At 38.2% G+C, this 12,558-nt stretch overlaps 1 protein-coding gene across 1 annotated transcript in view; it reads right to left on the minus strand.

The window, feature by feature from the left end:
• SLC9A9 (solute carrier family 9 member A9) overlaps positions 1-12,558 on the minus strand; it is a 1,057,350-nt gene that overhangs the window by 977,156 nt on the left and 67,636 nt on the right. Inside the window, exons 3-4 of the mRNA XM_007952889.1 lie at positions 7,043-7,120; positions 5,241-5,317 (exon numbers count right to left, since the gene is read on the minus strand). Coding sequence (XP_007951080.1) covers positions 5,241-5,317; positions 7,043-7,120 — 155 coding nt within the window. The remainder of the gene's footprint in view (positions 1-5,240; positions 5,318-7,042; positions 7,121-12,558) is intronic.

Below are 12,558 nucleotides of genomic sequence, written 5' to 3' on the forward strand. Positions count from 1 at the left end.
GCAGGGATTGTGGGGCTGGCGCGGGATCGGGCAGTGTTTCGTTCTGCTGTGCATGGGGTCGCTATGAGTCGGAAATGACTCGACAGCACTTAACATCAACAACAACAACAACAGCATTGTTTAGATCCATCTCTCTTCCTCAGATATTTTTGAAATTGTGGCATTTGTTTTAACTCTTCATTAACAGATAAACTAAAAGAATAGTTTTCATTGCTCTTAAAGAGGCATTTTATGTATACTAAGTTATTCTTAGGACAAAATGCATATACTTACAGTGAGTATTGGGAACTCTAGTAGCATAGTGCCGAAGACACTTGACTGCTAAGCAGAAGACTGGTGGTTCAAACCCACCAGCCACTCCTTGGAAGGAAGGTTGGGCAATGTACTTCCGTAGTGATAGGAGGGGTCACTCTGAGTCAGGTCCGACTCGAAGGCACATAACAACAACAACAAGCAGTAAGCAATATGTATGTTGTCATTGTAGAAGATATGCATGAAGACAAAGTGTCAAAGATAAAGAGATAGTCCCCAAAGATGGAAGAGAAGAGTAGAGAATTATTTCAAATCGATGGGTTACTGTCTTTTTAAGAGGTAATAGGATCCCTGTGTAGCATATAGTGTTTTTTCTCAATTATTAACCAAAAAGTTGTTTTGAATCCACCCAGTTGTGCCACAGAAGAAAGGGTCGACAATCTGCTTGCATAAAAGATTACAGCCAAGAAAATCTTCGGTATTCAGTTCTACTATGTAACACATGGGAGCTCTGGTAGCATAGTGGCTAAGACACTTGCCTGCTAACCAGACGACTGGCGGTTCAAACCCACCAGCCACTCCTCGGAAGGAAGGTTGGGCAATCCTACTTCCGTAGTGATACTGCCTCGGAAACCCAAGGAGGGGTCGCTATATGAGTCGGGGCCGACTCGACGGCACGTAACAACAACAACAACAACAATGTAACACATGGGATGGCCATGAGTGAGATTCAGTACAATAGCAACAAGTCTGGTTTTGTTAATTTAACATTTCTTAAGTGATAAAATTGGGAGATGAGTTGTAAAGGGTGGTTGAATTCTATAAGAACCATCCTTGAAAAAAGTTTCTCTAATTTTATTTTCAGAATGAATATTGTTAAACTTTCCTGTATAATATGAAAGATGGTTTACATCTAATTTCTGAATTATATAGTTGATAAAACTTAATTAAAAACTATTTAATTCAAATAGACACAATTACCTCAGTTCCTATAAAGCAATTAAAACCAGCCTGCAGTCTGATTACATATGGTCTTTACCTCCAGAAGACTATACTTCACCTGTGAGACTAAAATGCTGTCAATGAATTGTAGACCCCAGAAGCTCTGAATTTAATTCATATCCCATAATTGTTCTCTATGGCCTTCACATTCTCCACATTTCTGTCCTGACCTTAGTGGACATCAATCAACCGACTTTCCAGCATAGTCCCCGTTCCTTCACATTGCACAGTGAAACCTACTCTCCAGCCTGGAAACTTGCATAATGTTCCACACATCCACCAGGTCTAATGCATGAAAAATACCTTCTGCTGCATCCCTCTCCATTCACTGACTACCCAGGATCTGCTTCCTCTGTGAAGTTATTCCCAAAGAGACCAATCTAACTGGATGTACTGGATCCCTCTTCCCAAATATGAATATATCTGCAGAAACCCAAGGCATCTTTTCTGCCCCTTAATTAACATTGAATTCCTTTTGGTAGAATCCCCAAATCAAAGGCATTTGACTGCTAATCAGAAGGCTGGCAGTTCAAACCCGTCAGCCATGAGATACCAAACCAAACACACTACCATCGAGTGGGATCCGACTCATAGCCACCTCTCCTTGGATTTCCAAGGTGGTATCACTATGGAAGTAGATGGCCCAATCTTCCTTCCCTCAAAATGTTGTTGTTGTTGTTGTTATGTGCCGTCGAGTCAGCCCTGACTCATAGATACCTCCTCGGAAACCCAAAGAAGTTTCGCTGTGAGAGGGATTTGACTCTACGGCAGTGAGGTGGTTTTTTGTTTGTTTGTTTGTTTGGGCCAAATCAAAACCTCTGAGGTCTGTTAAAACTCATACTGTGCCAATAAGAAGGATGTGTCATGTTAGTGAATATTGATTGATTCAGACATTTTATTTTTAGTGCTTATATTTGGTAAACAGAAGTAAAGCAACCTTTTGACATTAAGAATCTGATGTCGAGCCAACCAGTTAGTTACTAATTCCACCTCTAATACTTACCTTTATGTTATTCTTTTTAAACCCCAGCTGTCTAATCTGTTAAATAAAGGCAATAATGGTATCTACTTAATAGGATTATTTTAAGTATTAAATGATAATCCATTTAAAGTACTAAGAAAAAGGTATGGTACCTATCAAGCACTCAATAAATGTTTAGTGTTGTTCTTATTACCATATAATTTGTCAGAAAAACATACTGGTCTTTTCTAAGGCTTGAGTGTAGCTCATATATTGGGCTTACCAAGTTATGAAAGTGTCAATTTGGTCTGAATTTAAGTATGTGACTTTCCTTCAGAAATTCTGAAATTGTATCCAGAGATGTTTACCATAAAAATAAATTCTCATCTTACAGAATCCAAATCAACTGGGCTTCCCGATATTCTCTCATTTCCACTCAAAGTGTGAAGTCACTTCTCACCTCCTAGGTGCTAAATCCTATGAATTCTACAATTCCTGTTCCATTGACCCTCCCCTGTGTATGAGACACAGTCGATTCTCTCTCTTGCTCTTCCTTTGACTTCCACAACACACGCCCATTTCTGGGTCCAATACTTCTTAGACCCTTCATGAGTATCTCTTCATTTTCTGCAAGCAGGACTGTTCCCTAGGTCCCCTCCCTTGTTACTCCACACACTTTCCCTAGTTGATCCTATTCTTTCCCAGAATTTCATTCAGTTTATGCCTTTATATACACCTTTACTGTCACTGCCTGAGTCCACAATTTCATCATTTCTAACCTGGCCCATAGAGATTACTTTTTAAGCAGTCCCCTATCTGCCAACTTTCCCTCACTTTAAAATTTCTCCTTCACTCTGCCACCAGAATGACCTTTGCAAAATATAAATCTGACCTTGTTATCCTCAAAGTAAAACTCTGCCATGATTTCCCTCGCCTTGCTAGAAAAGATCTTAAAATCCTTGTCTATCTCTTCTGCACTTGAATCTAATGACCCACATTTAGAAAGCACCTATTTTTTGTTGTTCAGATTATGCCTAGTTCAAACAACAAAAAATTATTCTAAATGTTTTCCCAGAATTTCACTTTTTCTTCAAAACATCTTCTTTATAAATTATTGATTGCACTCTTAAAGTCAACTACAAGAGATTCTTACTCTTTTAACTCCACTAAACAAAAATCACCAGATTCCCTGAACTAAAAAATTTTAAAACAAGTTAATTGTATATAATACACACACACACATGCACACACACACAATAGATAGATTAGAGATATATAGTTGGAGATTTGTTTACAGAATATTGAACTATCCAAGAAAGAATTTAGATTTGTCATGACAGCAAAAATTGCAATAAAATGAACACACCTAAGTATACTTAAAGTAAGTCATACACAGGAAACCATGTAATAATGAAAACTGATCACTCTATAATTTGACAGCATTGTACACATGTACAGAATCTGGAACCATTAACATTTTCAGACTTCCCATGTTATAGAGCTACTAACATAAATATTTGCTATAAATTAGTGAACACTTGTTGAAGAGTTCACATGTGTCAGAATGTTCTCTCATTGTATAGGAACTGACTTCAAAGGAAATTACCAAAGGAAGAAGAAGTGAAGGTGGGACCTCCTATATCAGGAGTCAAAAACCTGAATTCTGTTCTGACCACAGACCTTCTTTCCATCACTGGGTGAGCTTGAGCAAATTAATTAGCTTTCAATATATCTCTTTCTTCATCTGTAGAATGAGAGGCTTAAATAGATACATCTCTAGGCCCCTTGTCAGTTCTAAAATTTGAATACTTAGCTATGGCATACCCACAAAACAGAAAAGCTCTCTCCAGAACATGCTTTGAGAAGGATCAAGTACACTGTGTCTCAGGTCACAAACAGTTCAAAGACTGCTTAGGTGTCCAGATTGGATGATACTCCCAGGTCTACTCTCCTGCAAGCCTCCATTTTCAGGTGCTAAAATCTTAACTCTCTCCTTGCCTTAACCATACTGGACATTTTCATTATTCAGAATGTATTCATTATATGTACATTAGACATTCATACAACGTAGCCTGAGTTGCTCACAGCTTTCATCAATAAAAAATCCTCCTGCTTTCAGGTACAAGGAAATATACCTCCTGATTCCACCTTAGCCTTCCAGTGACACATATTAAACACTTCATAACAGAAAGGCTAGAAGAGTGAATATTGCATATTTAAGCTTTGGTTTCTTGTTTTAGGGTTATAACAACTGTATGCAAGAAAAGTCAAGGGTAGAGTTGGCTGCATCAGACAATTTTAGACATCTATACCATCATAGATACAACAGCTGGCCTTTTTTTTGCAATGGAGCTTAAATATATCAGATAGGATTATAAGTGAATTGCATTGACTTCATTGTTTTGTTCCATATTTTGCCTTATGATGAGCTGCAAACCACAGTCTGTATAGTTAGATGTGGGGCTCAGCAGCATAACCAATAGAATGTAAAGAGGGGGAAAAAAAGCCTACATTCTACAGTATATCGACCAAAAGCCATCTCATCATTAAACAATTCTGATGATATTTGGAGATGTATGTTTCAAATTGTTCTCTTGTAAACTCTCCTTTAGAAAGAAAACCCTTGGCATATGGTTACTATTGTACTCCTGTCAAATACATGTAGGGTCCTGCAAAGAAGATGGGAAAAGAATGCAGTGTGCTTATCTGTACTATTCAAGCCAAAAAAGAATGGAGTTTGCTTCACATAACTCAAGCCAAGCTATCCAGATTCTCTAAATTAGAAGTCCAAAACCCAGATAGAAACTCCAGCAATCCAAGTCTAGTTTACTTTGATTTGAAACCTTGTGTTTGTCAGAAAACACACAAGCCTAGGAACACAGTTAGAAAATTCCATAAAGAAGTGATATGCTGAAAAAAAATTACACAATTTACTCAGCCAGTGTGAGTCCAGGAAGTGGGAGATTCCTCCCATAGATCACTGACCCCACTTCCACCTGATACTTGAGCTCCAAGCATCACTTACCCTATAACAATATAGGAAATGGCAGTTCCCAAGAAGGCATATGTTAAAATAGATCCTAGGTTTTGAAAAAAGTGTTTCTGAGGAGAGAAAGAAAAAAAAAAAAGTTATAGTGCATCAGCATTTTTCATAGTATAACCAGAAATAAAAACTAGTGTATGACTTTTCACAGCCCCTCCCTCACTGCTTACGCAAATTTTGTTTTTGAGTCTCAGTTCCTGGCCTTATTGCACAGAGACTTTACTGATTTACACTGCAAAGAACAAAAGTTACTCAAAGAAACAGGAAATAGAAATACATCTGGAAGGTGAAAGGGTAGGGATGAGAGAGATGAGAGACAGGACTGACTGGATTAGAGAGAAGGAAAGGACTGGGGGGATTTCCAGGCAGGAAATTAACAGAGGGACGATTTTCAAGTTTTGTTCTAAATAAAAGCTCTTCAGCATTTCTTAAAACACTACACTAAAAGATTTAAGTTGCTTTTTGACTTTTATTGAATCTGTGATTTGTATGTCTTCTGAAAGTGATGAACAACAAGACTTTACAACCTACAACAATCTACTTTGTTTTAATGAATCAGACACAGAATGCCACTTAGAACTGGGGCTGGGGAATGAAGAGGGATGACCTGAATAAATCCAGCCTTCTAAATCTTTCTAAATGCTTCTATGGGGAAACTCCCTTTCAGTTTTTGAAGTAGGATTTGAGTAGCCAGAACTGACAGCAAGAGGGAGCCTGAAGCACATAAATAATGAAGGTCTGTAGTGAGCGACCTGTCTGGATGCTGCAGATGGAAGGTCCACAGTGAGGAAACTCCAGGAACTGCCTAATGTGGGAGATGGGCAGCAGAAAAGCAATCCTCCTACCTCTGCCTCTCAAAACACAAACATTCCACTGCCTCATTGTGTGGCCTAGGGGATGGCAGCTCAAACTGTTATGTGAGTAACTAGTCTATGAAATGTGCACACTCAAGACTGTGCCTAACTAAGTAAATGTCAGGCAAGTGGACAGAAGCTGCAAAACTGTACTGTTTTCTCTTTGCATATAAGGAATTTCAAAAATATTAGAAATGCATTCTTGTGTGCTTACTTCAATGACTAAGCCCAACTTTAATTTATAAGCAAAATTCTTTAGTTACAATCATAGATAGCATTGTCCAAAAGAAATATGTGAGACATAAGCCATTTAAATTTCTTTCTAGGAGCCACATTAAAATAAGTAAAAAGCAAAACAAAAACAGGTTAAATGAAATTACTTTGTTTTATTTAACCCAACATATCCAAAATATTATTATTTCAACATGAAATCAGTACAAAATATTATCAAGATATTTTATATTCTTTTTTTAATACTACATCTTAAAAATCCAATGCATATTTTGCACTGAAAAGCACATCTTTATTCAAACTCACCACATTTCAAGGCTGTAGTGAGTGTCCAGTATATTGGACAAAGTCAGATTTGAATTTGTATCACATAATCCAAGATAATGATATTCTTACAAAATAAGGTAAATCCATAAAATAATTGTATCTTCATTAAACCCACTACTGTCAAGTCAATTCTGACTCATTGTGACCCTGTAGGACAGAGTAGAACTGCCCTACCAGGTTTTCATGGTTGTAAATCCTTATGAACGCAGATTGCCCCATCTTTCTTCTGTGGAGCGGCTAATGGGCTCTAACTGTTTTGGTTAGCAGCCCAATGCTTAACTACTGCACCACTAGTACTCCTTGTTTCTTCATTTGTAGTAGCAAAATTCTCCATTTAATGATAAAAGAAGAAATTGGTTGTTGTATGTTTACCTTCTTTAGACTATATCCTGCATGGAATATAATCGGTGGCAGTAAAACATTGAAGAATATTTCTGGATCAAATGTCATCTGCCAGAAAAGACAAGAGTGCAGTTAGAAAGATGTTCCTTTGGACCATTAAAGATATATGTTTTAAAAAGACAGCTATAAAATGCATAATACTGAAAGTACATTTGTGGTCCCCAGGGGCTCAGGGGAAGGAAGAATGGAGAATTATTGCTTAATGGGAACTGAGTTTCTTTGTGAGTGATGAAAAATTTGGGAATAGATACTGGTGATAGATAGCCAACAGTATAAATGTAATGAATGCCACTGAATTTATACTTAAAAATAGTTAAATTGGCAAATTTTGTTACATATATTTTACCACAGTAAAATTTGGGAAAAGAATAAATAGGAATATTTCTCCAAAATTATTATAGTCATAAAGCTAAGGGTGTATGAGACATATTAACATACTATTAAATTATCACCTTGGAAACCCAAGGAGAGATCACTATGAATTGGATCCAACTTGACAACAGTGAATTTTTTTTTTTTTAATCAAAGATGAAAATAGAAAAAAATGCAATTTAGAAATTCGTGAATTCAGTATAACTATAAAGTAGTATAAACCAAAACTCACTGCCATCGAGTTGATTCTTACTCAGATACCCCCACTGGGTCCCCAAGGCTGTGAATCTTTACAGAAATTGGTTGCCTCATGTTCTTCCTGTGGAGCGGCTGGTAAGTTTGAACAGCTGACTTTCTGGTTAGCAGCCGAATGCTTTACTCACTGTGCCACAAGAGCTTTCTTTTACTTCCAAGTAGTATATGAAACATAAAATCTATACTTCTATTCTATAGCTAACAGCAAAAAGACTACCTCAATGAAACCTCTCTAGGTTTCCATTTATTTTGATATTTTAAATATTTTTATTTATTTATTTGTTTTTCTGGCCAGAGGAATTAGTGGTTTTCAATTATTTTGGTTTCTGACCAGGCGATATTTAAAGGACTCCACAAAAAAAGCTTTTTTTTTTTTTTTTTTTAACTTAAAAAAAAAAATGTAGTCTTGGTTACCCCTGTTTTATCTCTTTCCAAAGTTTAACATATTTTCCAGACTTCATGACAAAACAAATTTTGAAAGTGTAAATGGATTTTTCTACTATTTGTTTATTGGCTTTTACTTAAATGTTAAAAGAAACTTGGCCAGAAAACAAGTATGATTTGGTGTGAAGTGTAATGAAATGAAATGTAGAAATTCTTGAATCCAATATCTGCTGTTTTCGGGTAACTCAAAAATAAAAACTCACTTAATCTTTAATTTAAAACCTTCATATACTCATCCCCTTCTCTTCCTACTTCTCTCTATGGTTTTCTGTTTTTCTCTCCCTGTTACACACACACATGTACGTACACATACACACACAAATGTCATTCACTATTTCACCAGTTGACAGTTCTAAACTGCCCAAAAGTGCCTCAGAAGAAAGGTCTGACCATCTAGTTCCAAAAGGTCACAACACTGAAAACACTGTGAAGCGATTCTACTCTGCACACATGTGCTCAACTCGATAGCAAGAAGCAACACCACTTTACCATTAAGTCTGTCTCACCATCACTGGTACTATTAAAATCTTAAAGATGTATAGCTTTTACAGTTATAATTCCAATTTCCTTCCCCTTTTATTTGAATTAATATTTATTTATTGATTTTATGATTTGGGTGAAAGTTTACAGAGCATATTCATTTTCTGTACAGCAATTCACACACATTTTGTTTAATGACATTGACTGCAATCCCCACAATGTAATAGCTCCCTTCCCACGTCCTCCCTGTAATTACCTCTTCCTTGTGTCCTTCTTTCCTATGCATTCCTGCCCCCTGAGCTATCTCCTTGTGCAAATACTGCCCTCTGTTCTCCCATGATTGATCATTCTAAGGGATGTATCTACTTGTTGTAGACAGTCACCCTATATGCCTATCTATTGTTTGGCTGAAGGTCATGGGAGTAAGTTCAATTACAGGCCTGAAGGGTAAATAGGGGCCATAGTCTCTGGGGTTTCACCAGATTCTTATGTCTAAATTCTTACTCATCTCTGAAGCTGGATCTCAAAACCTACTTCTCTGTCAAATTGACCTTGGTTGCCCCAGTCAAACCACCATTCTCTGTTCTGTGCTCCTTCAGTGGTCTGGACCATCCCTTGTAGCACATATTTCATAACTTACTTTGCATGGTTATTGGTTTGTGTTGGGCTATTGTCCCATTAAATTAGAACCTTATCAAAGATCACAATGATAATTTCACCACTTCTACATTGTTCCATCCTTCCCAGTTTCTAAACCACTGCTTAATAAATACTTGGTTAACTAAACAAAACAAAACAAAAAAAAAAAACTTTTGGGAATCATTTCTATTTCATTTCTATTAAAACAAAATGAATTATGCTTATCCACATCACAAATAATGATTATTTAAATAAAGCCTAACAAAATCCACCCCTGGCTTTTTTTTTTTTTTCACCTTTGAAAATAGGTGGATTCTGTCACAGAATCCCTCCTTCCCCTTCCCCACCCTGGCCTAATTTTGGGATGAGGAAGGTATATAGATAGGAGTTACCCTCACTCTGCCTAGTTCCCTCCAAGTCAGGAACCCATTGATGCCACAGATTCTCAGAACAGAGAAAATTTAGTCTACCTTAGACTAGAGGGTCAGCTATAGCCCCATTTCAACCCTGAAGCCCTCTGCTACTCTCTTGGCCCTCTCCTAGGCTCCATGTGTTCTTGCTTTTGTGGTCCCTCTTAGTGCACTAGCTCCTTCCATGACAGTACATCTTGATTTAAATCCACAAGAAAAAGGATGTGATGGACTTGACTCACCACCCCAGGCCTAGTAGTCCCCAGGCTCTGGTAGGTCTGCAGGTTGGCTGACTTTGAGTAGATATCAATTCCTGGTCCCATCAGCCATGGGTGGGGCTACTGAGGTCTAAGGTCCACACAAAGCCTCCCATTCTAGAGATGCTATGGTTATCGCAAGGTTTCTTAAGTTGAGCCTGCTACATATACCCACATGCACACACCTCTGAGCATTTAACATGAATACAGTATGTACAGAAAGAGGGAGAATAAAGTGAATTATTTCTTGCCTAGTCCTGCTCTCCATCAGGCCAACGACCTCAAACTTTCTTGGCTGATAATCGTTTCATGTTTGTTAGTTTGGTTTCTCCCATTAAAAGATAAAATTCTTCAATAAGGATCAACCAAAACCAACTGCCACTGCAAATCATAGAGATCCTATAGGATAGAGTACAATTTCCCTATAGGGTTTCCAAGGTTGGAAAGCCTCCAGAAGAATGGCTGGTGAGTTTGAATCACCAACGTTTTGATTAGCAGCCAAATGCTTTAACAGCTGCATCACCAGAGCTTCACCTAAGGACATAGCCTTATAAATTTGTTTCTTCACACAGTAGCTAATTCATTACCAGACAGAGATTTAACACATTTTGTTGTTTATTAACTGATGGGAGATCATGCCTGGGAAGTCGTCAGTGTGAGAGTATCCCTTTCCTTTGCTCTCAAAACTCCCCTCTTTGCTCATCCAGTCAGTAGGGCATTCATTGCACATGATCAAGCACCTAAAGAAAGGTGAGGTAGGTCAGCAAGGAGAAACAAAGAGATGCTTTCTGAACAAGTGTCTACTCTATCCATGAACAATACTAGGTGCTTTCTGTGTGACATTTCATTTAGTTCCCACAGGAAATAAGAGAAGTAGGAATTTATTCATTTCATTGGCTCATTATTAGGTTCATCCCTAGGGTACTGGGGACCAAATGGTGAGTAATTCCACTTCACAGAGAAGAAAAGTTAGCCTCGGAGAGATTGTGATTTGTCAAGGTCAGGGTCCTATTAACTGCTAAGGCTGGGATACAAACCCAGATATTTGAGGCTCCAAAGCCTGTCTGTTTCTTATGCACTGTAATACACTGCATCCTGAAAATAAGTGAGAATCCACCTTCCATTCTGCCATTGTGAAGTCATGTTTATTAGTCTCTTAAGTCTTACTCTGGCCCACATTTTGCTGTCCTTGAGGGAATTTTGTGATTAAAATTGTAAACAAACTAGGCCACACACTAATTATGTGCCTTTAAACAGTTTAACTCAGTTTCATTTTCTCTAAAACTGAATGGAGATGCTCAATAGATTAAATCATTGACTTACAAAATAGTCATAGAGAACCTCTTTGTGCCAGAGTCTGTGCTAGATACCAGAGGCAAAGTGGTGAATAAGACAAACTTCCTGCCTAGTAGAGCTTCTTTGGTTCTTGTGAGGAAGATTTAACTAACTACACTGGGTTGAATAGTATCCCCACCAAATTCATACCCTTCCTGAAACCTCAGAATTGATCATCTTTGGAAGTAGTGTTATTGAAGATGAAATTAGTTAAAACGAGGTCATAATGGAGTAGGGTGGTGCAGTAGTTCAGTTTGTATGCCAACTTGGCTGGGCCTGGTTGAGTCACTGGGCAGCTGGTGGTAGTTATTCCCCATGATGAGACTGCAATCAACTCCATGGTGAGATCTACCACAAGCACCTGAGTAGCTGCCTTTGGGAATGTGGTCTGCTTCCTGTATATAAGAAAAAGCCTTGGGAATGGTCTCTAGCTTATGGCACACTTGGACCTTGCATGTAGCTGTGTCGTTGTTCAGCAGCCTGCTGTGCTCTGCCGACCTTGGGACTTACAATGGACTTGAATTAATGGCCTGCTGTGTGGTTTGGTATGTGCCTTTTTATTTGTCGACCTTGGGTTTGTTAGCCTCAGCAGACATTAGCTGCCTGAGTGAAGAGATGCCTCTAGCTTCAATGGAGCAGGAGCAAGAGGCAAAGATGAAGCCCAAGGTCAAGGGGCTTTCACACAGCTGCTGGAGCCTGGAACTTTGAACTTGGACTTAAAGCCTCCAAACTGTAACAGAATAAACTCCTGTTTGTTAAGGCCATTCCATTTGTGGTGTATTCTTGTCAGAGTGGCACTAGGTAACCAGAACGGGTGGGTTTTTAACCCAATATGACTGGTATCCTTATAAAAAGAGGGGAAGAGATACAGAGTAACACACAGGAGAATGCCAGGTGACCATGGAGGCAGAGACTAGAGTGATGTGTCTATAAGCCAAGATATGTAAAACATATTCAGCAACACTGGAAGGAAGAAGCAAGGAAAGATTTTTCCCCAGAGACTTCACAGGGAGCATAGTTCTGCTGACATCTTGCTTTCATACTTCTAGCCTTTTGAATTTTAAGAAAATAAATTTCTGTTGTTTTAAGCTGATCAGTTTGGTAATTTTTTATGTCACCTCTAGGAAGAAACTAAAGGAGTTCTGCTGGTGTGGATCCCAATCCACAGAAGATGGTCTCATTTTCCCCAGGAGGTCCATAAGTATATTGGAAGCAGGCCACACTCCTAAAAAATCTCCCTTTCAATGGACTGGCTGCTCAAAACATATACATCTGATCCAATCACGGGAATAAC

Source organism: Orycteropus afer, unplaced genomic scaffold (assembly GCF_000298275.1).
Source record: "Orycteropus afer afer isolate SDZICR_OR568_19922 unplaced genomic scaffold, OryAfe1.0 scaffold00363, whole genome shotgun sequence".
NCBI classification, from domain to species: domain Eukaryota; kingdom Metazoa; phylum Chordata; class Mammalia; order Tubulidentata; family Orycteropodidae; genus Orycteropus; species Orycteropus afer.